At 38.0% G+C, this 25,982-nt stretch overlaps 1 protein-coding gene across 7 annotated transcripts in view; it reads right to left on the bottom strand.

Annotated features, from left to right (window-relative positions):
• Positions 1–25,982, bottom strand: part of Qki (QKI, KH domain containing RNA binding) — a 129,642-nt gene that overhangs the window by 60,355 nt on the left and 43,305 nt on the right. For all 7 annotated transcript variants that reach the window (XM_036168984.1, XM_036168986.1, XM_036168988.1 and 4 more), the window contains exon 3: positions 13,314–13,430. In XM_036168984.1, coding sequence (XP_036024877.1) covers positions 13,314–13,430 — 117 coding nt within the window. The remainder of the gene's footprint in view (positions 1–13,313; positions 13,431–25,982) is intronic.

The raw sequence follows: 25,982 nt of genomic DNA, 5'->3' as shown, positions 1-25,982 counted from the left end.
AACATTAAAAAAAAAAAACTGGTACAAGCCATTAACCGAATCCTGAAACCATTAGGCAGCTAAACTTAAAGGGGCCAGGCAGTGGTGGCATACACCGCTAATCCCAGCACTTGGGAGGTGGAGGAAGATGGATCTCTGAGTTCAAGGCCTCTCTAGTCTCCAGGAAAGCCAGGAATACACAAAGAAACCCTGTCTCAAGAAAAGAACAGCAACAACAAAATAAAAAAACAAAGAACCTTAAAAAGGAAAAATTAATCTTATGTTATAGTGAAAAAGTAGAGTAAGCACTTTTTACCTAACTGACTAAAATGAGCATCAACAATAAGAGCCACGCTTATACTTTTAACTGCTAAATGTGAGATATAATGAAGGAGGAAAAAAAAATCACATCACAATATAACATTAACAATATGAAATCTTTGGAATGTGATTTTAAAAGATTGTTGTTGTAGAATATTATTTTAAAGTATGTTACTTTTGTTCATGTTGCATTTTTTTTTTAACTCTGTGAAGCTGTGTTATTGTACCTGTGTAAAACACCTGATGGCCTAATAAAGAACTGAGTGGTCAATAGCAAGGCAGGAAAGGGATAGGTGAGGCAGGCAGGCAGGCAGAGAGAATATGTAGGAGAAATCTGGAAGAGGGAAGATTAAAGGAAAGAGAGAAGGGGAGGAGGATCTAGGGACAGCCACACAGCCAGCCATGGAGTAAGAGTAAGATGTACACAGCAGAGAATGGCAAAAGCCCAGAGGCAAAAGGTAAACAAGTGAATTTAAAGTTTAAAGGGGGTGGGGGCTAGCTCGAAACAAGCCAAACTAATGAGGGACGTTTATAATTAAGAATAAGTCTCCATGTGTGGTTTATTTGGGAGCTGGGTGGTGGGCCCCCCAAAAGAGTAAGAAACAACCAACAACAGACTACCATCATTTTTTTAAGTTCTGTATATATGTCTGTGTATGTGCAATTATGTACACAAGAGTATTGATATCTGTGGAGTTCTGAAAAGGGCATCAAACATCCTGGAGTTACAGGAAGTTGTGAACTACCTAACGTGCACACTAGGAACTGAAGTCAGGTCCGCAGCAAGATCAGCAGGTGTTCTTAAAAATGGTGAATTATCTCTCAAGCCCTAGGGTGTGTGTATGTGTGTGTGTGTGTGTGTGCGTGAGTGTTACCTTGTTTTCTTAAATGGCGTGTGTGTATGTATGTATCGCCTTGTTTTAAAGAAATACTCTCTATTACAAGGATAAAGAACCATAATGACTGTAGTGTATACACATGGGGGGATGTAAAGTCAGTTCTCACTCTACGTACTAAAATCATCAGGAACACTGAATACTAAATCCCTGCTCTTAGAAAAAAATGGTGTTAGGCTTCCATGAATACATGACTCAGTGGTCACAACATTTCTATTAACAAATCAATACATAACCAAGTCTGACATATGTTTCTGTTTAAAGAAACTTGTTTTTTAATATCAACTGCCGATTTCATTAACACTAAACAAATAACCAACAATGGTGTCTAAACTAAGCCTCTCCAATGCAAATGTCTTCTCTGTAAGGTAGCGTGGCCTTTTGCTCTCAAGAACATTACTAGACGAGCCCCTCAGCACCGTGCTCCCCACACCTGAAAGACATCACCAACAGAAACAACAACGACAACAGTGCTTGCTGTGCAACATCTCCTCGTGTTTCATCTCAGGTGGGAAACAATTAGATGACTCCTTTCTGTCAGTATGCCGGTCTTCAGGACGAAATGCAAGTGTCACAAATACTCATTTCTTAATTACAAATTAAGTTTTAGCAAGATAGTAAAATTACAAATAGAAATATTGCAAATAATGATGATCAGCTATGTGTGCCCCCAAAAAACAAAATGTTAAAAAATTACACAAAACATACGTTAAAAGAGTACAGAAATTCACTGTACTACTTCTTATAAAAATTAAAAACAAAAACAAATAAACAAAAGACCCCCATGAATTTTATTTTAGATGTGTATCTATCTATGCACATGTGTGTGCATATGCTCCCAGAATCCAGAAGTGGCTTTAGATACCTGGAGCTGGAGCTGCATGCAGTTGTGAGGCACCTACTTTGGGTGCTGGGAACAAAACTTCAGTCCTATGAGTTTGCTCAGTGATCTCACAACTTAGATGAGACCAGTCAAAATTAATTCTATTAGTTTCAAAGATAACAATCATTAGGGTGTCTTGAGAGTTCCCATTTCAACTGTTAAAAAGGGTAGGCAGTGCTAACATCCTAGCTCCAACATATGCTTAGTATGCAAAAGACCATAAGTTCAATACCCAGCCCCCAAAATAGATAATAAAACATCTTCAAAATAAAAGAATTTCATTTGTCTTAAAAAGTCCATTTCCTTAATAGCTAATTTTATTGCAACTAGGAGTGTTATACAATTAAAACATTTTAAAATTAAAAAACAACAAAAACTGTAATAGCAGTGTTTCACAGCTGAAGGACTACATTAAAAAAAAAAAAACCTACTGGGGATAGAATATAGAGTGGCTCACTAGGCTTATGAAATTGCCCAGTAATTTGCTGTTAACGTGGCTAAAGATGTTTTCTAACTTAAATTCTTCATTACAGGATTATGGAAAGGAAAATCAAGCAATACAGCACAATGATATAGACAAATGGTACTTTCCTATCAATCCTGTCAGCACTAAACTAACATTCTAGAAAGAATATGTGCCATATATTACCAAGCTACAAGGTATTCAAATATTCCCTAACTAAACAGACTGTGATCCAATCAAGACTTAATTTTTAAAGGCTCATTAAGAGTATCTAGTGATAAGATGGACTCTCCCTTTACTGAAACTCATGTCTGATTTCATTAGACATGGACAATTAACTTACCCTGGGATTAGATCTATGGCAGAGTAATTGAGTTTTACAGGTTACTTAAAAATGTTACTTCATTTTAATAAACAAAGGTAATTCTATTTTGGGCCCATCTTTTCACCCCAAAAACTGTCTCACAATCTTAATGATTATACATCAAAATAAAATGATTATTTGAAATTCTCCAAATCCTTGATTCCATAGTGAACATGTAAAAATAAATGGAGCTAAATAATCTAGTCAAAGTTCTAGTTATTTTTATTTTTCAAACACACATGGTAACAAAAGTAGTGTGCAGGCACCACTGGAGCAAGTTAACAGCCTTGAAATAATCAGAAGATGCCACAAACTACACTGTAGACTGCAAACGGGTAAGTCAAAGAGATTTACAAAACCCTGACAGCATTCTGACTGGCCATTTTGTTTGTTTGTTTGTTCGCAAAATTTCAAAGATTAAATTGTCTTAAAAAGTACATTTCTTTGATAGGTAATTTTATTGCATTTAACAAAGAGATTGCCTCCAGTGAGTTTTTTCCTTCTTATAGTGGTCTTTTTCCACAGATGGTTTGAAGAGAATGGAGTTAGTCTTTTGCCAAAGAACAAAAATGTTAAGAAGGTCTCAAGCTGAACTATCTCCCATGGGTTCATCTGTCTGAATACATGTCCCCACCACCACCACTACTCCTGTTTGGGGAGGATATGGAGCCTTTAGGGATAGCTGGCAGACACACACTATTGAGGTGGGCTTAAGAGCTTGTCCTAGCTGGGCGGTGGTGGCACACGCCTTTAATCCCAGCACTCGGGAGGCAGAGCCAGGCGGATCTCTGTGAGTTCGAGGCCAGCCTGGGCTACAGAGTGAGTTCCAGGAAAGGTGCAAAGCTACACAGAGAAACCCTGTCTCGAAAAACAGAGGGGGGGGGGGGGGAGGAGGGAGGGAGGGAGGGGGAGAGCGCTAGCGAGAGCGAGAGAGATCGCTTATCCTGGCCCTACTTTCACTAGAGCTGTTTCCTCATTGGCTGAAATATGAAAAGCAAGCCACAAGAAGCACTTTCCAAAATGGATGCTGTGATAAAACTACACCTCCTGAACCATGACCTGGAATATAGCCTTCCTCCCTGAAATCACATTTGTCAGTTACCTGACTACAGTAATTTAAAAGTAACCAATAGGGTAGGTTTCTTTCTGCTTTAAAAACCAACCACTTTCAAAGTTCAATATATCCCCAACTGACAAAAAACAAAAGACCAAAAGCAACTTGGTGAGAAAAGCGTTTGTTTCACTCACAGGTCCATATACCATTTCATCATTAAAAGCAATGAGGTCAGGAACTCATGAGGGGCAGGAACTGTAGGCACAATCTAATGCAGAGGCCATGAAGGGTGCTACTTACCAGCTTGCTCCTTACAACTTGCTCAGCCTGCTTTCTTATAGAATTTAATACCACCAGCCCAGGGATGGTCCCATCCACAATGGGCTGAATCCTCGTCTATCAATTGCTAATTAAAAAAATGACTTACAGCCAGATCTTACGAAGGCACTTTCTCAACTGAAATTCCCTCCTTTCAGATGACTCTAGCCTGTGTCATGTTGACATAAATCTAGCCAGCACATAAATAAATCCAATCATTAACTGTCAGCTACATAGACATCTTTAAGAGACTGGCAGTGTGGAGTACAGCAAAAGGTTCTGAGGCATGGAGGTGTGCTATTAATTTAATATGTTATTAAGGCCAGAGAACTGCTAAGATAGATGATCCTGAAAGCATATTTTCTTTTTCTTTCTTTCTTTCTTCTTTTTTTTTTTTTTGTTTTGTTTTTCAAGATAGGATTTTCTCTGTTAACAGCCCTGGCAGTCCTGGAACTTGCTCTGTAGACCAGGCTAGCCTGGAACTCAGAAATCCACCTGGCTCTGCCTCCTGAGTGCTGGGATTCAAGGCATATGCCGCCGCCACCACCACCCGGCAAACTGTCTTAACACAAAGAAACATGATGCTGACTGAATGGTTAAACATTGTATACCCTAATAAAATGCCATACTGTATCCCATAAATGTATCAACTATGTGTAAACTAAAGATAAAACTTCTATCCACAAAAAGATCAAAGAACTAACAATTCAAAGACATTAATCTTACTTTACTACAAGAACAGAATTTCTAAGTGGGTTATCTGAGGCTTCATGATCATTTGTGACTTCCATTTCTTATAATTAACACATTATAATAATAAACTGCCTGGGCTGGAGAGATGGGTTAGAGGTTACGAGCACCGACTGCTCTTCCAGAGGTCCTGAGTTCAATTCCCAGCACCCACATGGTAGCTCACAACCATCTATAATGAGATCTGGCACCCTCTTCTGTATACATAATAAGTAAATCTTTAAAAAATATATTAAACTGCTTCCAAAAGGAAAATGAATTTCTTTAACATAGCATTCAACCTTGCATTCAATGTCAACACAGCTTTTGATCTCCAACTTTTCACTATGGCAGACAAGGCACCCTCACCCACCCAGTCAATGTCTTGTTCCTAATGCCTAGAAATTCATCATCCAGTATCCATAAAATCTTCAACCTGCAAGAGAATTCACATGGTTAAACATAAGTAAAAATCATGGGTTAATTTAAGTATAAGAGTTAGTAATAAGCCTGAGCTAATGGCCAAACAGTTATAAATTAATATAAGCTTCTGAATGATTATTTTATAAGCAGACCACAGGACTGGGCAGGGGGGGGGGGGGGGGGGCAGCACCTGGCGGGACCAGAGAAACCTTCCAAACTACAAAATGGCTCAGTGGTTCAGAGCATTTGCTGTTCTTTCAGAGGACCTGGGCTCAATTCTCAGCACTCACCTGGAGACTCACAGTGGTCCAGAACTCTAGTTCCAGAGGATATGACAGCCTCTCTATCCTCTATAAGAACCAGGCAAAACACTCCATGTGCGTAATATAAAAATAAAAGAATGACATTAAAGTACACAGGAGATGTGTTGAGGGTATTAGGGGGAGTAAGAAGGGATAACTTGAAGCCCTTATGACCAAGGTAAGTTGTATACTTTTATGAAATTGCCAAAAATGGAAGTACAAAATTTTCTTTAAAAAAGTAATCAGTAATGGATTGGAAGGTGGACTATGGTGTGATGGTAAGGCAAGAACGTAAGTACAGAGAGAAAAAACATTCCTTACAAGATATAGCCTTTTTCAACTAAGGATTCTCTGAAAAAGTCAACACTTAATGTTCAGTCCAAGACATAACTATATATATATTTTTTCTCCTCAATCTCTGTAATTAATTCTGTTGTGACACAATGCAGAAATTAGCAACACACACACACACACACACACACACACACACACACACACCAGAATATAATAATACATCCTGAATATAAACTGGTAACTACATGTACAGATAAATATAAAAGAAATTCAATACAGTATTATTTGTATGTGCAACAGTGAAAGATTAGAAACACAGTGGTGATATACCACAAGTGAATGTGAAGTAGTTTAAAAGAAACATTATCAATATAGATGTGTTCCTACTAAGTGATGTAAAAAATGGTGTGAAGTAAAAAATAGTAATAAAACAAGGTGTAAAAATATAAAACCTCACCATGTATGGAACCAGTGAAAAATTTTATCGGTGTGCAGATACACCTAAGCATGTATGCCACTGCTCCACAACTGTATAGAGGATAAGGGAAAGGACAGGTGGTGAGGAGAAGAGGAGGAGGTAGGGTAGGCTAGTGAGGGAGCTCAGTGGGTACAGACCTGGGTTCAATCTCCAGACCTCACAAGGCGAAGGAGAGAAACACCTCCAACAAAGTGTTCTCTGATACCACATGAGCATCGTGGCACACTCTCAACACCACACAAATTCCTATACACAAATACCTGTAAGAAAGGCTTTTTAGAAGATGAAATTAAAGGAAAAATGAAAATGAAAAAAATCTACCCAATGGTAAGGGGTAAAGCGGGATAAAAGCGAAAATTCTCTCAAAATTTCCCAACCAGATACATTTGGTTTTGAGAGCATATAAGTATTTTAAAGCATAAATCAAGACATTGGACTTGTATTGATGTTTCTAACTACCACTCTTCTAAGTATTTTAAGAGAGTAATTTATATGGATAGTGAGATCTACCCTAAGAAGAATAGCAGGGTAAATTGCTTTCATTGCCTACATCATCGGGAGCAGTGTTTTTCCTGTTACTAAGATTATTTTATCTTACCATGGAACAAATGAATCACATGGGGGGGGGGGGGATACAGTGAACAGAGACACATCCCAACTGTTAAAACGCATTCACAATGATAATGGGGGGGGGGGGGGGCAAGCCTCGTACTTCACCTTTAGAGTATTTCTGGGAACTGATTTATTATGTTAGAGCTAGTGAGTATAGAACTGAGCATTTCTTGAGACTTTTAACATAAAAATTCTATCATGCTAGTAAGAATCAGGGCCTGTTTTGCCACAAGTAAAAAAAATATAGAAAATCACAAAGATTGCAATAATCAAAGATAAATCAGATTTGCTATATATCATGACACCGTGAGAGTCTTTTACAGATGAGAAATGAAGACAGGTAAAGATCTTATTGACTAAACTTTTCTCATTACAAACATCCAAGAAATACAGGTGACAGCGATGTAAAATGCCCCCATCCAAATGTAACTAGCCATAGAACTCTCACAGCAGATCACAGCCCTCATACAAAGGTCCAGTCCCTGCCCTCTCTCCTACCCCTCCCCCGACCTGCCACTCATTCTGAGGAAATGTAACACTACCCTCTTCCCTGTCTCTCTCCCCTTTTTTCAAAATCTGTGCTTAAATCTGGATTAAAAATTCATAATAAACCACGTCTTTGCTTTTAGAAATATTCATGATCGAGTATAGTTCAGTGGTAGAGAAGACATCTTGGGTACATTCTCCAGCACCTCAATAAATTCAATGTTTTAAACTCCACCAAGTCCTTTCCATGCGTCTGTTAATAAACATCAAGGAAAGGAAATGGGGTTGAGTGGAAGGAAGAATGGCTTAAGACATCGGCTCTCAGCCTTCCTAATGCTGCAGCCCTTAATACAGGTCCTCGTGCTGTGGGGACCCCAGCCACGAAATTTTCATTGCTACTTCACAACTGTAAATTTGCTACTGTAACTTTGGTTTGCCAAAGAGGTCATGATCCACAAGTTGAGGACCACTGGCTTGAGGGCTCAGGACAGCTGGCTTGAGGGCTCTATCAATCCATCAAGATGTAGATAGCTCTAGACTTGATGTAATTTATGGGTTGTAGGTGGTTCTGTTTTGTTTTGTTTGAGACAGGATCTCACTCAGGCTGACCTTGAACTGACAGAAATCTGCCTGCCTCTACCTACATAATGCTGGGATTAAAGGTGTGTGGCTAGATATACTTTAAACGAGCATTTTTTAAAAAGAATTCCTTACAGGACATGAGAAGAACTGTGCGTATGGACTACACATTTGGTGGTATAATGAAAAAGTTTGGGGATGTGCTGGGATTGGTGACTATGCCAGCTGTCATCGGTCTTCATCCAGTAACTGAGGTAGTGGGCCCACAGCCAAACGTTAGGCCGATCTCAGGGAATCCTGCTGAAGAGTCCAAGGATTGTATGAGCCACAAGGGTCAAGGACAACACAAGAAAACCCACAGAAACAACTAACTTGGGCTCACAGGAGTTCAGAGTCTGAACCAACAACCAGGGAGCCTGTATGGGAACGACCTAGGCCCTCTGCATATACGTGACAGTGTGTAGTTTGGTCTACTAGTGGGACTCCTAACAGTGGGAGCATGAGCTCTCCTTAACATTCTGGCTGGCTTTTGGGAACCTACTCTTCATACTAGGCTGTCTTACCCAGCCTTAGTACACACTGCAACTTGATACATCATGCTTTGTTGATATCCATGTGAGGCCTGCCCCTTTCTGAACAGAAACAGAGGAGTGGGGAGAGGGGATGGGGGGGGGGAATTGGGGGATGAGTGCAGAGGAAGGAGGGGAAACAAAATATTAGCAAGTAGTTATGCACAGAATACAGTTCTGTTCTATTACTTTCTCTCCCTAAACTACTGAGTATCAAAAGAATTACTGCCTAAGTTGAAGCTCCCTAGTTAGAAATTATTAAGTACTCCAAAATACCTCAGATATTCCTGAGTATTCACGTGTCATAAACAGAAAATTCTCTAAGTGACCCTATGTGACAGATGGTAGTCACAAAGTAAGTGAACACAAAACTGTACACAACTACCTTCAAGGTATAAGAGAAAGGTATACAAAACATAGGTGAATTTCATGTTTAGATTGGGTCCTGTCCCCACTACATATTTGAATATTCCAATTTTTAAACACACAATTAGAAGATTTCAGATGAGAAATAATCTGTATGATACTGTGATTCGTTATGAGTATATCTGTTCTTCATTTCTTGGCAAGAGCTCTCATTTAGACTCTTTGTAACTAATGGGTTAATAGATGACTAAAGGTTATGGGACAGTCCCAGCATGTGAGTGGGTTGCCAGGGAAACTAACATTATTTTAACCAAAAAGGCTGACACTTTCTAGTTTCCAAAAAGAGAAAAAGAAAGGAAATAAAGGATGATTTTTACCATCAATGGTCAATGATGTCACCAATTACCATTCCCCAAAGAAGCCTCATAAAACTCTTAAGGACAGAATTAGGGGAATTTCCATGCAGCTCAACAACCAGAAAAGCCTGACAGGTGTCACTCCCAGAAAATGCCATGGAGACTCTAACTTCCCCCATGACTTACTCTGGACATCCATTCCATAAAGCTTTTCATTTGTCCCTTAAATATTCTTTAATAGCAAACTGCCAAGCCTAAATGGTATTCTGGGTAGGTCTTTCTAGCAAATTAATCAAACTTGAGAGAGAGATTGATTGATTGATTGATTGATTGATTAGAAAAGAAGGCTTAGAGCTCAACAGAGACCACAGATGGGGCTATGCTTGGCTTCTGCAGTGGAGTTCATTTCTATAACTTCTATGATCTGACACAATATCCAGACATAGTGCTCAAATTACATGACATCAGTAAGTAAATGCTCCCGACAGACCTGACTGCTGATTATTGTAGTGAAAGAAGTCCTAGACATCTAATATCAGGGGTGTTCAGTGTTCTCCATATGAAAAATAACTTGCTTTTTTCTCATGCTTAAGTCAAACAATACTTAAACCTATTATCATCCATGGAAAAAGAAGAAAGCCTGAAAGAATTTAATAAAATAAAATTGGCTTCCTAAATTCCAATGTTGCAGGATTCTGCAGTTGGAAACAGTTTACACCCCATTGAACAACACAGTGCAGGCTCCGCTTCAAGTCTGACTACCACTTTTTTGGCATGTCAGCTCTGGGAAATCACTCAACCTCCCTGATAGAAGTTTCTTCACCTACAAAAAGTAAATAATAAAACCCAGATTATCTGAAACAAGTGTGTGTCAAATATTGAGAACAGAGCTAATGGAAAACACAGAGAATTAAATCACAAGAAATTACCACAAAGTAGCTGATTTTTACTTACAATATATTTTCTAACAACACTGTTACCACAAGCATACTCAACCACAGAGATAAGAAGGTACTGGGACACTGCTTCCTGGTAAAGACAAGACATTTCCTACTAGTATTCCAAATTCTATCAGTCCCTGCCCTTGGGTTCTATGACCCCATCCTGCTGGCTACTTAAATTTTAAAAACAAACAAACAACAACAAAAAAAAACCAGTGCTGTTAAGTCCACCAATAATAATTATTACCATCCCAAGAAAATGAAAACTAAATTGACATATTAACTCGTGTGCTTAAAACCAGCATCTTAGAATTATATGCTACTACCTATCTTCCAGAAAGAATTAAACGCAGGGAGAGGCTATAATAACTGATTGCCAAACCTTTGATGGGAAAGCCAAGGAGGGGTGCATCTACATCATTCTTTCATTACCTGAACTACAGGACCAATTATTCATAGGTATCTTTTCTAATGCTTACTCAATGCCAAGTATTCACCAAATAGCAAGGAAATTCCATAAAAGACAGTATGTGTTGTGTTTAGTGAAGGATTCCATCAACAAACATCATTTCTATTGTAGTTTTTGTCAAATGTCAATGAAGCAGTAAGGATTGTTTTTCTAGCTTTCTTGGTATTTTAGCACATATAACATAAAAGCAATAAAGCCAGAAAAATTTTCATTTTTACTATTAAAACATACTTATCAGCCTTGTTATATTAACTTACTTATGTCATTACTTTCCTGCTTGTTATATTTTTTAACAAACAGACAAGCACTAAGTGAAAACACCTTTTTTCATTTTCATTTTATTTTACTATCAACACTTTTAAAAGCACACTGGGTTGGAGATGGCTCAGTGGTAGATGGCTCAGCGGTAAAGCAAAAGGAAATGCTAACATTTGTAATTTATAATTGTATTTGTTCCTATTACATAAGAATCTCCACCATATATTGCCATGATCATTTATTTGAATAATTATTATCCATCTCCTTGTTCTAAGAGCTTTACATTCATAACTCATTCAACCCTCAAACAATACAAGGCAAAACCAAATTCAAACCTACAATCTGATTAATGCTCAATCTTTATCATTCTATTCTGCGAAAGACAGTAGAAAATATTCTTTACTCATGTGTAAAAATAATTTTTAATTCTCATCTGTGAGTACTGTATGGCCAGGGTTTAACTTAATGGGGCCAACCCAAATTAGCAGCAACTTAGAAAAGGGAAATAGTATTTTCTTTAAGAAACAGTATTTCTTTTTTGGTTTTCTTTCAATTTTTCTGTGCACTGATGTTTTGCCTGTATATAAGTCTGTGTGAGGAGGGTGTTGGACCCTAGAGGTGTTGTGAGCTACCATGTGGTTCCTGGGAATCGAACGCAGGTCCTCTGGAAGAGCAATCAGCACTCTCAACCACTGAGCCATCTCTCAAGCCCAAGAAAGAATATTTCTTAACTAGTGAATATACATCACTTTTCTGGTGAAGACTAGTGTGCTCTTAAGTTATCAAAACTTCATTCAATGCCTTTAGGCAACTACATTAGTACTGTTTAAAGCCAATGCTACCCTAAGGCCACTCACTCAAGGGAGACAAAGTTTCAGAAGATTACAACACATCTAATTCTGAATGTTTGTTTCAAATCTTTATTTTAAAATATTTAAATACAACACCTAAAAATGTTCTAGGGGAAAAGCATCACATAATTCCCACAAAACTATCTTTAAATTCAACTATATAATAAAGACATTATTAGAAATATGATCAGCCTTTCCTTCTAACCTTCTAACTGCCCGCTCCTTTGTAGTGAACTAAGGACTATGGTGCAGTGAACCTCTGGGTGGTCAGGTGACAGCACATCAGAACCAAGCCGGAACCTTGGTCAGTCTATAAACTCTACCAAGTGTTCCAACATAAACGAACACCAGACTTCAGACTTATCATCTGATAGCTCTTTAAAAAAAGTACAGTGTATTAAAAAATAATAAAATCACCCTTAAGACAAACAGTTTTGACCAACTGTAATAGAACTCACAGTATGTAAAATCACTTTTTTCTTTTCTACAAACAGAAATTTTAACATTCTAGATAAAAGAAAACTAGGCAAATAAAATCTCCCTAACAACAATATTTAAATAGTTCAGCATCAAATAACTAATTCAGCTGAGGAAACAATCCCTCAAGAGTTCTCTCGATTACTCACAAAGTAACATAAGTGGTTGGAGGAGAGGAGTTAAAAATAGAAAGGAGATTCATTTACTAGATTGTAAAATGTCTAGAAAGCTGCTTTTATTCAAGAAAGGAAACAATGCTGAAACTAACTGTCCCCATTCATCTAGCCAAGCTCATTTGGGGTCTATAAAAACAAACACTTTAAGAGCTGAACACAGTGTTATACCTGCAACCTCAGGTATGCAAAAAAGTGAGGTAAAATGTAGCCAACCTGGGCAACTTATCATGGTATGATCTTTAAAAAAAAAAAAAGAAGTGTGGAGGGGTTGGGATGTGAGACCTCCATTTAAAACTTAAAGACCTAGTGCTGTAACTCTGTGGCACATCTCAAGGCCTTGGGTTCAATCACAGAAACAAAATGCCACTTCAGTTTTGTTTTGTTTTCTTCAAGTTCCATTTGCATATTTTTATGTAAAACGCAGTAGTCAAATTCTTACTGGCAGTTCTTAAATTGTAAGTTATCAAAGCAGGTTATCATGAGTAATAATGAATATTTAGATACTTCAGTTCTTGAATTAAAATGGTAACAAGGGAATCAGAACAATGTCTTAAAAGAATTTCAAAGTTCTCACTGTGAGGATCACAATGTCTATGAGATGAGGAACCTGACTTAATGATCAAGGGGGCAAAAAATGCTGGAAAACATGCCTGTTTATCACAGACTTACCTTCTTTTTATCCCTCATGGAGCCTTTGCCTCGAACCATGATTTTACATCCTGTTTCTGCTTCAAGTTGTTTAGCTGTAAGTCCTCTAGGTCCAAGGATTCTCCCAACAAAATTAAACTGTGGGGAAAGATAATAATATATATTATTCACTTGCTGAAAGTTGTATCCAAGTTGTTTGAAGTTCTAGGAAATCTAAGCAACCTACATACTTCTTCAAATCAGAGGGCTACTAATTTTTTTAAATGTTAAACCAATCTTAGATCCCGCAATAGACTCAACTTGGACATAATACACTTTTCTTTTTATGCCCTACTAGATTCAGTTTCCCAACATTTTGGTGGCTGATTTAAAAATATGTACATTCATGGAGCTGGAGCACTGGTCCAGCAGTTAGCACTGGTTGTTCTTTGAGAAAGCCTGGGTTCAATTTCTGGTGCTCACATGGCGGCTCATAATCATCCATAATTCCGTCCCAGGGATCCAAAGCCCTCTTTTCTCTCCCCAGGAACCAGGCATGCATGTGGTACACAGACATACATGCAGGCAAAAAAAAGATTCATATGCACAAAAATAAAAACTCATTCAGGAATGAAACATATCTATAATTTTCTTCTCTCATAATAAGGACCTCGGGTTTAGACATTAAGGTTGTTCAGGCCTCCAAACATGTTGGAATGTTTCCAATTCTCTATTTTTTTTCTTAAATACCAATTAGAACTCCCTGGTGATAGACTCGGCCTCATTAATTTTGATATTTTTATACCCTAGTATTATCCATTTTGATGTACTGTGGTTGTCTTTCTTACAAATGTGCCTATATTCCCTAAATAATCAAATATATAGAATGAAATTTATTTAAGTATTTGTTAACCCCAGTGTTTGCTTGTTTGTTTTATGTGTATGAGTATTTGCCTGCATATATGTCTGTGCACCATGTTCAGGTCTGGTGCCTAGAAAAGGCCTAAAGAGGGTGCCGATTCCCCTGGAACTGTAGCTACAGATGGTTGCGATCCACTATGTGGGTGCAGGGTCTCTGAAAGGACAGCAAATACTCTTACCCACTAAGCCATCTTCTCAGCCCTATAATGAGGATTTTTTATTCCTGGTTATCTATGCTACCAGTCTTCCAAGACATTGACTGCTAATTTTGCTCCCTGGAGTAGATTTCATTTAATATAAAATGGCTACAACTCTCCAAGCCTCATTGTATTCTTTTTATTTGCAATATAAATGTGTACCTTTGTTGACCTCTAGAATTAAGAATAACACTGTGACTTGTTTTGAAAGTACAATGCAATAGAAGAAATGCTATATTAATTAAAAGACAGAGGTGTTTGTCTTAAGAAGCACCTAGTGGGTCCAAAAGCTGACTGCAGACACAAACTACGGTTGCTCTAATGAACTTAGTTGCAAAGGTAAAAGTTCAGTAAATGATTCATTGAAACTGCCATTTTGGGGCTTGCTTATTAATTTACTTTGGTTCATTTCATTTCATACATTCTTCCTTTGATAGCTCTTCTTAGCTTTTTATTTCTTCCCTTTCTTCCTGTAAGGTTTAATCTGGTTTTCTAACTCTGAAATAGATTCTTCCTTATTGCATGCTTTCTACATGCTACAAAATATATAATGATTTCTCAAACATGTAAGAATTTCCCAATTATCTTTGGTTTGATTTCTACCTTCCTGTACTTTATACACACACACACACACACACACACACACACACACACACACACACACACACTCTTTTAATGTTTGTTCAGACCTGAATTTGTTCAGACACAGGATTTAGTCAATTAAAAATAAAATTGTGTGTGTGTGTGTGTGTGTGTGTGTGTGTGTTTGTGTGTGTGTTTATACTCATCCATGCATGCACATGTGGATGCAAGACTAGGTATCTCCTACTGTTGTCTACCTTATTTCCTCAGAAAGGATCTCTCATTGAATCCAAAGCTCAAAGACTCACCAAGGTTGATGGACCAGCAAGCGACTCAGGATCTGACTGTCTTAGTCTATTTCTCCCACATGGAGCTTTTGTGTATGTGGGTGCTAGGGATCCAAACTCAGGTCCTTACGTTTTTGCGAGCACTCTACTCACTGAGCCATCTCTGTAATTGCCCCCACAGTCAAGAGTCCTTAATATTAAATGGGTGCTTAGAAATGAGGTACAGTCTGCTATGATTATGTCTGTTAGCTGTTCTTATGCTGCAGATCCAGCTCGGGGCCTCATTAACAAGTGCTCTACCACTGTGCTATACCTAAATGTACTTGTCCTTCTACTTTTATTTTGGCTTTATGTCTTTAAAAGTTATGTTATTTGACATGTACAAATGTAAAATTCTTATCATTCTGCAATAGGCTTTTATTTTCATTAATGGCTACATTGCTATTAATAGACACAAAATTTTTGCTTGTTCTTTCCATACTGTGTGTTTCTTGACTATATTATTTTTAATCTTTTTTAATTTTAATTAGATTCCTGTAAGAAGTACCTAAATGAACGTTTAAATTTATCAATTTTTGTGTTTTAAATGACCCCATTTGCACCAAATAATTTTAGCTACTTTCTTACTAATATGTGCTTTCTACACATCCTACCTTTCTGTGTTGCTTTTTCTTTTCTGCCCCTTCTCCTTTTCTCATGAGGGAAATTTGCACAACAGAATATATATTTCCTTTTCCCATTAGCATGGAAGTTACATATCTGCTCACCTGTCTTAAAAGTTATATGCTTTAAAATCCACTGCTAATTTTTAAGTCTTTTAAACTCATGAGCACTGTATCAACACCAACTCCTCCTGTGTGCCCCTACCCCCCACCCCGCTTATGGCTCTTTAATGACTATTGACACACACAACCTATCCCTACCTCTCCCTGATGTGTTCATGTATACATTTTCAGGGCTGATTACTTGGTATTAGGTATTAAGTTAAGGGTATAAGGGTATAGGTATTAGGTATAAGGTGTAAGGGGATCATCCATGAAAAAGACTTGATTCTCTCAGTAGGCATTAATCAACGTGTGTGTGTGTGTGTGTGTGTGTGTGTGTGTGTGTGTATGTCCGTCTGTCCAAGTATATCACGTGTGTGCATAAAGGTGTCAAATATGAAAGTCAGAGGACAACTCTGAGTGTCAGATGCCTTCCACTTTGAGACAGGGTATCTCTTTGCTGTTTGCCACTCTGTACCAGGAGAGTTGGTCTATGACTGTCAAAAGATTCTGTCCTCTGCAGAAGCACTGGGATTAAAGATATGAGTTCTTGGCACAACTTTCCCTGGCTCTGGGGTTTAAACTGAGGTCCTCACACTTGCACAGCAAGCATCTTACCTATGGAGCCATCTTCCCAGCCTCTATGGAGACATCTTCGCATGTTAACTAATACTTAGGTAGGTTTGACCTGCATCATTTATCAAGCCAGGTGGTCTACCCTAGAACTTGTCCACTGAGAGGGCACATAACCCTTCTGACAGATTAAATATCTTTTGCCATAACTATAGCCATGAGACGAGAAGGGGAAAACATCTAATTCTTACAACTATTACTTACTTTAAATTTGTTTGTAAGGCAGATAAAACTGAAATATTGAATCTGTGAGAGATAAAATTTTCTTAACCTTAAAACCACTTACTTTTGCACCCATGAACCAACAAAGAGCTCAAGTCCACTAAAGTGCACACTATAGGGATTCTAATGCAACTGAAACTGTCAAGGTCATCCTTCTCAAAACGCTGTGAGCAGAGAACGGAAAAAAAAAAAATCATAGCAGCTGCTTTGTCTATTGCAACCAATTTCCAGGTTAATGTGCTATGCCTTGCATTAAAACTCGTTCTGTGTTGATTTATCATGCCAGTTCTGCAGCTTCTTTCAATTAAAACAATGTCAAAATGCTTTCAAAGAAAATCATTTCAAAGAGCCTGAGCTAAGTGCGACTTGAAAAGCCAACAGAAGGGAAAGAAAAAAGAGAAAAAATAAATAAAAGATAGTCATATTAACCCTACTGTTTAAGTACAGACCTTTGCTGCAACTTACCAATTATACTTCTACCAAGTGGCAACGTTAATTTCTAAAAGTTTAACAATTATATCTAATGCTATTAATTTTGCTCACTACATTTTAAATACAAATAATAGATTTTTCCCAGTGACAAATGCAAATGATAAAAACTCCAGGAACCTCCTTAAAGAGTACAATTAAAAACAAAGCCTCCTTCTCAGACATTACCAAAATAAATGACCAATAAAAAAACAGCATTTCCAAAGGCAGGAAGTGGTGGTGCACACCTTTAATCCCAGCTCTTGGGAGGCAGAGGCAGGAGGATCTTCATGAGTTCAAGGCCAGCCTGGTCTACAAAGAGAGTACCAGGACAGCCAGGACTGTTACATAGAGAAACTCAGTGTAAACAACAACAACAAAAACCAAAAAAACTGCATTTCCAAAAGCATCTCAGAAGCATTTTTAAGAATTGCTAGACAGTAATCTCTACTTGAAATTTTGGAAATAAGAATAAAAAGTTATAAAACAACATGCAAATTTTGGGTTGCTTTTTTAATTTTGTTTTTTGGGTTTTTTTGGGGGGGTGGGGTCGGGTGAGGAAGGGTTTCTCTATGTAGCTCTGGTAGTCCTGGAACTTGCTCTGTTAAGACCAGGTTTGCCTTGAACTCACAGAGATCTGCCTGCCTCTAAAGGCAAGCGGTACCACCATCACCCAGCACTGGGGTTTGCTCTTTTATACAAGAGATAATCTAGGGGCCAGATAGATGGCTCAGTGGTTAAGAGCAAATACAGTTTTTGCAGGACATGAGTCTGGTTTTCAGCACCAAGGTCAAAACTATCTCTAATTGCAGCAACAAGGACTTAGACATACTCTTCTGGGCTATGAGGGTTATCTTAGCAGTGCTTCTTACAAAACTATTCAAGTCACTGACACCAACTGCTACCACAAAGAAAAATTGCTAAGTAGTTAAAAACAAGGTTTTAAATTGGCATATGAAAAAGATGGTGAAGCCATCCAAACTAGACTTGGGTGAGTAAGACATGTGCTCTTTAGAAGCAAAATATGTAGGTCAGAAAATAAAATTGAATATACAAGCTTTTATGCCACAAGCATACAAGACATCTCTGACAGTGTATGTTTAAAAAAACAAACAAACAAAAAAAAAAAACCTTATACACAAAACCTTGTAAAAGGCCCACATGTTTGTCAAGCTTCAATTTGACTACTGCTCCTTTATTCAAACCTGTAAGTAACTTCTTACTCTGTTCAAGCTGTCAGGTACTTGTAAGCATTCCTTCCTGTCACCCCCTCTCCTTTACTCCTTCCTCCTACCCAACTCCTCACTCACCCCACAACAATGAACACAGGGTCCCTTGCTGTGACTTCCTTGGAGGGACCTGAACTGAAAGGCAGGTGTTTCCCTTCTCTGAGGAATTTGACACCCTTATCACAGTGTTTATGGGGATCTACAAGTCTCTTGCATCATTCCTGAAGTTGGAGGCCATTCTCTACACTTGTTAAGCCCATGGTGCTTTACACAACATAATGCAAGCTTAAACAAATAAATAAAATGGTATTTTTAGACAATGAAAAAGCAAACAGGGAAAGTGTCTCTAACTTGAAAACACAAAATCCAACGTTTTAAGGACCAGTAACCCACTAAAAAAAAATCGTTTGCATTTTATAGCATTTTAGATTAGATAAAGCTAACATAGTCAAATCCATGTAAATCTTCAAAAGCATCCCAAACAGTTGAAATCTGAGAAAGGGAAAAAGTATTGCCAAAGAATGAAGCCGATTTTCTTCCCATAGCCCCCCCAAAAAAACAAACCCAGGTGAGATTTAAGTTGTTTTTTTTGGAGGGGGAGGGGTTCAAGACTTCTTTGTGTATTTTTGGTGCCTGTCTTAGATCTCTATCTGTAGAACAGGCTGGCCCCCCAACTCACAGAGATCTGCCTGGCTCTGCCTCCCAAGTGCTGGGATTAAAGGAGTGCTCCAATCACCACCTGACATGAGATTTAAATTTTTTTAAATGACTAAGAGAGCAACTGGAAATGGGTGCCACAGGTATGAACAAGGAAGTAAAGGGCAGAGAAATGGGGTCTAAAAAGATGATTAAGAAAAGTTACTTTTCAAAGGCTTAATTAAATAAATTTAACAAACCACTAAACTAACCAAAAATAAAGAACTCAAACAACAATGTACCTCCAAAGGAGATAAGTGAAACAAACAATTAGAAGAAATTAAAGACTACTATAAATAATCCTACCAACAAACTGGACAAAATAAATCTCTCAATTCCTAAGAAACATAGGACTTACCAAACTCACTCAAAGAGTAATCTAAATATGGTAAAGAATAAGATTAAAAAGTAATTCAAAAATTCCCAATAAAGGAAAGCCTAATGACGAAATAAAATAAATTCCAAAAGTTTAAAGAATTAAACTAATCTGTCCCAAATTCAACACAACTGAACAAAAAGCACCTCCAAGTTCTTCAAGAACATATGAACGCATAAGAATGCCAAAAAGCTGCAAGCTAATATACTGGATAAAGAAAGTTGCAAGAATTCCAAGCAGAATCACCCTGAACAGTGAAAAGCTGAAGTTGCTCTTCTAAGATTAGAGGCAATTCATGGATGCCCATTCTCACTACTTCTAAACACAGTACTAGAAGTCCTAGCATCACGGCAAGGAAATGAGGGCGACGATGACAACACGGCCTAAAATTACACAGGACACCATCTTCTATCTATTCGAAACCTTCAAAGATTTCAGTTTAAAAACAAAACTTAGGATAAATTAAATACAGTTGTAGGATATAAAATTACATACCAGCCAGGCGGTGGTGGCGCACACCTATAATCCCAGCACTCGGGAGGCAGAGGCAGGTGGATCTCTGTGAGTTCGAGGCCAGCCTGGTCTACAGAGCTAGTTCTAGGACAGGCTCCAAAGCTACAGAGAGACCCTGTCTTGGAAGAAAATATAAATATAAATATAAATAAATAAATAAATAGATGAAATTACATGCCAGAAAATTAGCTTCCTATCTATACATGAACAGCAAATAGCCCCCCCCAAAAAAATTACAAGGCTGGAGAGATGGCTCAATGCTTAAGCGCATTTGCTCCTCTTCAAGAGGACCAAAGTTCAGTTCCCAGAAACCCACATGGCAGCTCACAACCATCTGTGACAGCAGTTCTGGGGAAATGTCACACCCTCTTCCAACCTCCATGGGCACCAGGCAGGACTTGGTACACAGACATATACATTGGCAAAACACTTACATACATAAAATCAGATTAAATACACACACACACACACACACACACACACACAGAAAAATTAAGGCTATTCCACATATAATAAATACCATCAAAAAGAAAGCTATCGCACACTAGTGAGTTCAAGTAATTAGTACTGGAAATGTGCTCACTAACCAGCATGGTCTACAGAGTCAATGAAAACCCTACACAAAGTCCCAACTGCATTTTTCATAGAAACAGAAAAAAAAATAATTTTTAAAATTTGCATACAAGACCCACAAAGCACAGCAATCTTATAAAAGAACAAAGCAGAAACATCACACTCATTTAATCAACTACACTACAAAGACAAGTAATTAAAATAATTAGAACTTACTTTTTCAAAAATCATAAACACCTAATGAAGCTCAGAAATAAGCACAAGTAGAAATGGTCAAAAAATCGAACAAGAATATCAAGAATCTACACACAACAGATCAAAGAGAATTCTTCATTAACCAATTTGGGTATACATACCAATAAAACTTGGATTTCCACATTCAGAATAATGAAACTGGACCTTGACCTTAGACCACATACAAAAATTAAATTTAAATAAGACTTAAATGCTTGACTTGAAATAGTAGAACTAGAAAGAAGCAAGATTTAAAACCCTGAGAGGCTTTGTCCATCTCAACAGGTAAACCATTTGTCCCACATGTCTGAGAACAGGAAAACGGACTAAGAAAAACTATATAAAAAGCCAGATGGGTGTATCAATTCACCTGGAATCCAGCACCCACAGTTGGGAGCCAGAGAGAAGCAGTTAAGAGGGCTTGCTACTCCCTCGGAGGACCAGAGTTCAGCTCCCAGTACCTACAAGTGAGATGGCTCACAACCATGTGTCATTCCAACTCCAGGGGCTCTACAACCATCTGTGGCTCTCCTTATCAAAACATGCACATACACACAGTAATACTAAACTGTAGCTAAGTGACAGGCAGAAAGTTTTCATTATGCCAATGACTAAACTCTGAAGCTCTAGATATAACATGATGAATGAGGATTTGTCCTCTGAGTATTTGTGTTCTCTCTCTCTCTCTCTCTCTCTCTCTCTCTCTCTCTCTCACACACACACACACACACACACACACACACACACACACACACAAACTAAGGCAATGGATGTGTTCCTTAGCTTGAGTGTGGTATCAAAATGTATCATTAGGGTTGGGGATTTAGCTCAGTGGTAGAGCGCTTGCCTAGCAAGTGCAAGGCCCTGGGTTTGGCCCTCAGCTCCAGTAAAAAAAAAAGTATCTTTAGATGGGATCCCACAGACCTCCTCAAACATGACCCGCTACTGCCAGGGCTACTATTGGCTACTCTCTAAAACCTGATGGTAAGACTCTAAGGTTGAAGACACTTATGTCATCAAACACAGAGAAATAAAGTTGATGCCCAACTAGAGGCTTTATTTAGTAGTCTACACGCCACCAGGAGAAAAACGATCAACATTACCCACTACAAACTCTGCAACATCCAGGAGTGACCTGCCTGCAAGATATACTGGATCAATAGTGGCATAAATGTTATGGGAGTAACCAACCACTTTTAAATTGTACTTAGGGCCCACTTAATAAGATGAAACCCTTAACCTGACATTGCTAAAGTGACCAAGAACCTGAGATTAGATAGGTAATGGGACTAAGGGATAATACATTACTATTGTTCTGCTAGAGGAACATAGCAACAAAGTTGACTCCTAAGAGTCTTCTAAACCCTTATTCAAATCTTCTTCCTACAGCAGTTGATAATTGACACAAAGGTCCCATTAACTAGACAATGTGCCAGAGTGAGAGATTGACTTTGAAGCACTCAGCACTTCCCCTCACGGCTCAAAGATCCATGTGCAAGAGGAGGAGGAAAGATTCTAAGCTCCAGAAGTGGCAGCTGACTTCCAAGTATCATCTAGACACAGCAGGACACGTGTCCATATCCCTAACCAAGAATCTACTTGCAGTTGATACCTGCTTAGAAAAATAAAGTCAGCTTTTTCTAATGGAGTCCGTGGTAGGTCCAATGTCCATTGCAGGGACCCTCCCCTCCCACCCACCCCACCCCCAAAAAAAACCCGACTCCACTGCTTTTGATGTGCCTTTTATTGTGTGTAGTGGGAATTCAACCCACCCATAACCTTGGGCTATCTGTGACCTGTTGGGCAAAGAACTGTCCTTGACAGTAAACTCCCTCTCCATTCTGGACAAGCAGGACAAGGAAAAGTGACTGCTGAACCTTGCTAAGACAGAGTAAGATGGTCTTTTAAATATCCTGCTTCTAAAAATGATCTGTCATATATTCTAGGCCGATAGCCAAAAGCAGATGCCCCAGCATTGCGGAGGAACTTTGGTGACTGCCCAGGCAGCCAGCTGTCTCTGTCTTTTCTTGCATTTTTTCAGAAGTTCCTTGCTTACACTTCCTGTTTACTCAGGTAATAATTTTCCTTCTTGGGTCTTTGATGGGGGTGAAAACTAGACAGTTATAGTTTCAATCTTCTCGCATCTTAGCTAAGAGCATATCAGGTACTAGATTTAGATTCTTCAGGATGGGATAGCTTTTGGAGTAATCTCTGTAATTTTCTATTTACCTGTGGTCTAGAAATTGTTCTTGTTGGTTATAGTTCTACTTTTGTTTGTTATTACCCTTTCTTTATCCTGGACAGTACTTGATAATCGTTCTTTTTGCATATAGTTTTGTATTAGGTTTAGAACCTTATTTAGACAAAACGGAGAAATGCAGTGGGGATTTGCTCTGCCCAAGACCTTGGGCTAGTGTCCTGAAAGAGGTGTTGCTTCTTGTCTGACATTCCCTCTCTTGGACATGGAAGGCTTCCTGACACATGTCTCAGCAACCAGGTCATGAGCTTTCCCCATCTTTCCCTGGGACACAGAGGCAAGAGCGTCACTTCATTTTCTATCAGTGAGTCTGTTTTCCCCGTAGAAACCCTTAATAAATTGGTGTATATATAGGGACCATTGAGATTCTTGTTACAATTTTGTTTGGTTTTATTTTTCTTTTTTTCTTTTTGGTTTTTCAAAACAGGGTTTCACTGTGTAGTTTTGCTGCCTGTCCTGGATCTTACTCTACGTAGACCAGGCTGGCCTCGAACTCATAGAGATCCACCTGGCTCTGCCTCCCAAGTGCTGGGATTAAAGGTGTGTGCCACCACTTCCTGGCTTGGCTTTTTTGTTTGTTTAAGTTGTTTATTTTGGTGTTTTTTGTTGGGTGGGCAGGTAAACAGAAATCTGGGAGGCATTGGGGCAAGGAGAAAGAATGTGATCAAAATAAACTATATGAAATTTTTTCAATAAAAATAAATCAATTAAAAATTACTTATTCCATTATGTATCTTAAAAGTACACAATTTTATTAGCTCACTATACCTCAACAATGATTAGATAGTAGGTTACATTCAGCATAGAACCCACAGTCAGAAATTCCTCAATAAAGTTGACTCATGTCCTCATTCTGTTTCAAAGAACAAAGTAAAAGACATTGTAGGGAGAAAAAGAAAAATCAAGTTATCTTCACTTTCCACTTCAACTGGAGTATAAGGGCTACAACAATTTTTAGGTGTTAAGAATGCTGAGTATTATGTTCAAAACAATGAGCCCAATTCTATTTTGAGTAAGGCACATGCACTAAGCTACTGAATTCTCAAAGTAACACTGAATAATGGTTGCTCTTTGTATTATCTACCTTTAAAATACAACAAGTTACTAAATAGACAAAATCCTAATATACCTAGACTGAATCAAGTTCAGACACTTAATACCACATTATGTCTCCCTTGTTAGGTCAGTAAACAAATTTTAACAACCTTAGAATTCTATATTATTAATAGGTAGTTTACATTTAAAAATCTTCAAGTGTTTTAGAATGAATTCAGGTGTTACTTCTGTAATTTTTCCCTAACTACACTATAAAATGCACTACTTGAGAAAAATCATGCCTTGACTTATTAAATGTTTTCAGTCTTCCCATCACTGGATCACATCTTTTTGTTTTGTTTTTTAACAGAAAGTCTCACTGTACATACAACCATGGCGAGCTTTGAACTCCAAGCAAACCTTTTCTATGAATGAAAATCATTACGATGTATTCATCAGCATATTTCTTTGACAGATGTTTGTTAAAATAGAGAAAATAAACTTTAAAAATAAAAATACAGTGAGTCCAAGTCTCACCTAAGACTATAGATGAGTCTAGGAAACACAGTATGTTTAGGCTCTTAGAGCTGACATCTTGCTACATGAACATCAGCCTATTAGAAGTTGCATTAGTTAACAGGAGAGCTGGTCTTTACAGCACAAGTGTTTACTTGTGTCTGATTTGCTGTCACCTGTCTTTACAACACTACCCTGTTCAATATCCCACATTACTCTAAGGAACTCATTCTGCGGAAAGGCCTTCCTTCTTCTCAGTCTCCACACATAATGGAGGCAGAGACCTTTAGATGCTTCACTACAATTCCATGCCCTGTTCTTCAATGAACAATCACTGTCCAAGTTCACCTTGTCATTAGTCCACAGCTGCTCACATATTTAAGCATTCCATGAAAAGATGATATCTTTTCTTATTATTCTGTACAGTTATTTACCACAGACTACACATGAATATTTCTAGACTAAATGATACAAAATGTTTGATTTATATTTACTCCTTCTTTTAAGCTTTGTTTTGTTGGTAGTGGTGGTAGCTTTATAATTGGCTGGTTTGTTGGGTGACTGGCTGGTTTATGCTGGAGATTGAATCTAGAACGATAAATACACTCAGCACAAACTCTTCCACTGGACTATATACCCAGACCTAGGCTCTAACAGCTCCAATTAATTTTAAAAGTCAAAATGGTTGATTTATACTACTTAGATACAATGGTAAATGAGAAAGTTTAGAACCTAGTAGAAATAATCCTCTCTTCCACTAACCACAAATAATAGAGCACCGATAAATTTTTTAAAGATTTATTTTTAATTGTATGTGTATGAGTGTTTTGCCTGCATGCATACCTTTGTGCCATGTGTATGACTGATGCTTGCATAGAACTGGGGAGGTGGGGGATGGGGGTGCTGACAACCTAATCTGGGTCCTCTGGAAGAGTAATAAGTATTCTTAACTGCTGAGACAGCAACCACCAGCATAAATTTTTAAGATGAAAAAATTCCTAACCAAGTAATAAATCTTACTAATGTGAAAACATGGCCAAGTTAATGATAAAGAAACTTGATTCCAGGAAGTCTCAATTGAACTGCTCTGTTATAAATGGCTAAGTTCGTTAAGACAAATTATACTTTCCCAACAAAACAACCCAATTTAGTTCCAAGGCTAGTATGTCCCTATAAGAAGAGTTCTCTCTTCTTTAAAGACAGATTTC

Source organism: Onychomys torridus, chromosome 19, assembly GCF_903995425.1.
Source record: "Onychomys torridus chromosome 19, mOncTor1.1, whole genome shotgun sequence".
Classification (NCBI taxonomy): Eukaryota; Metazoa; Chordata; class Mammalia; order Rodentia; family Cricetidae; genus Onychomys; species Onychomys torridus.
Note: the sequence above shows the minus strand (reverse complement) of the source record. Positions and strands in the feature narration are given on the sequence as shown.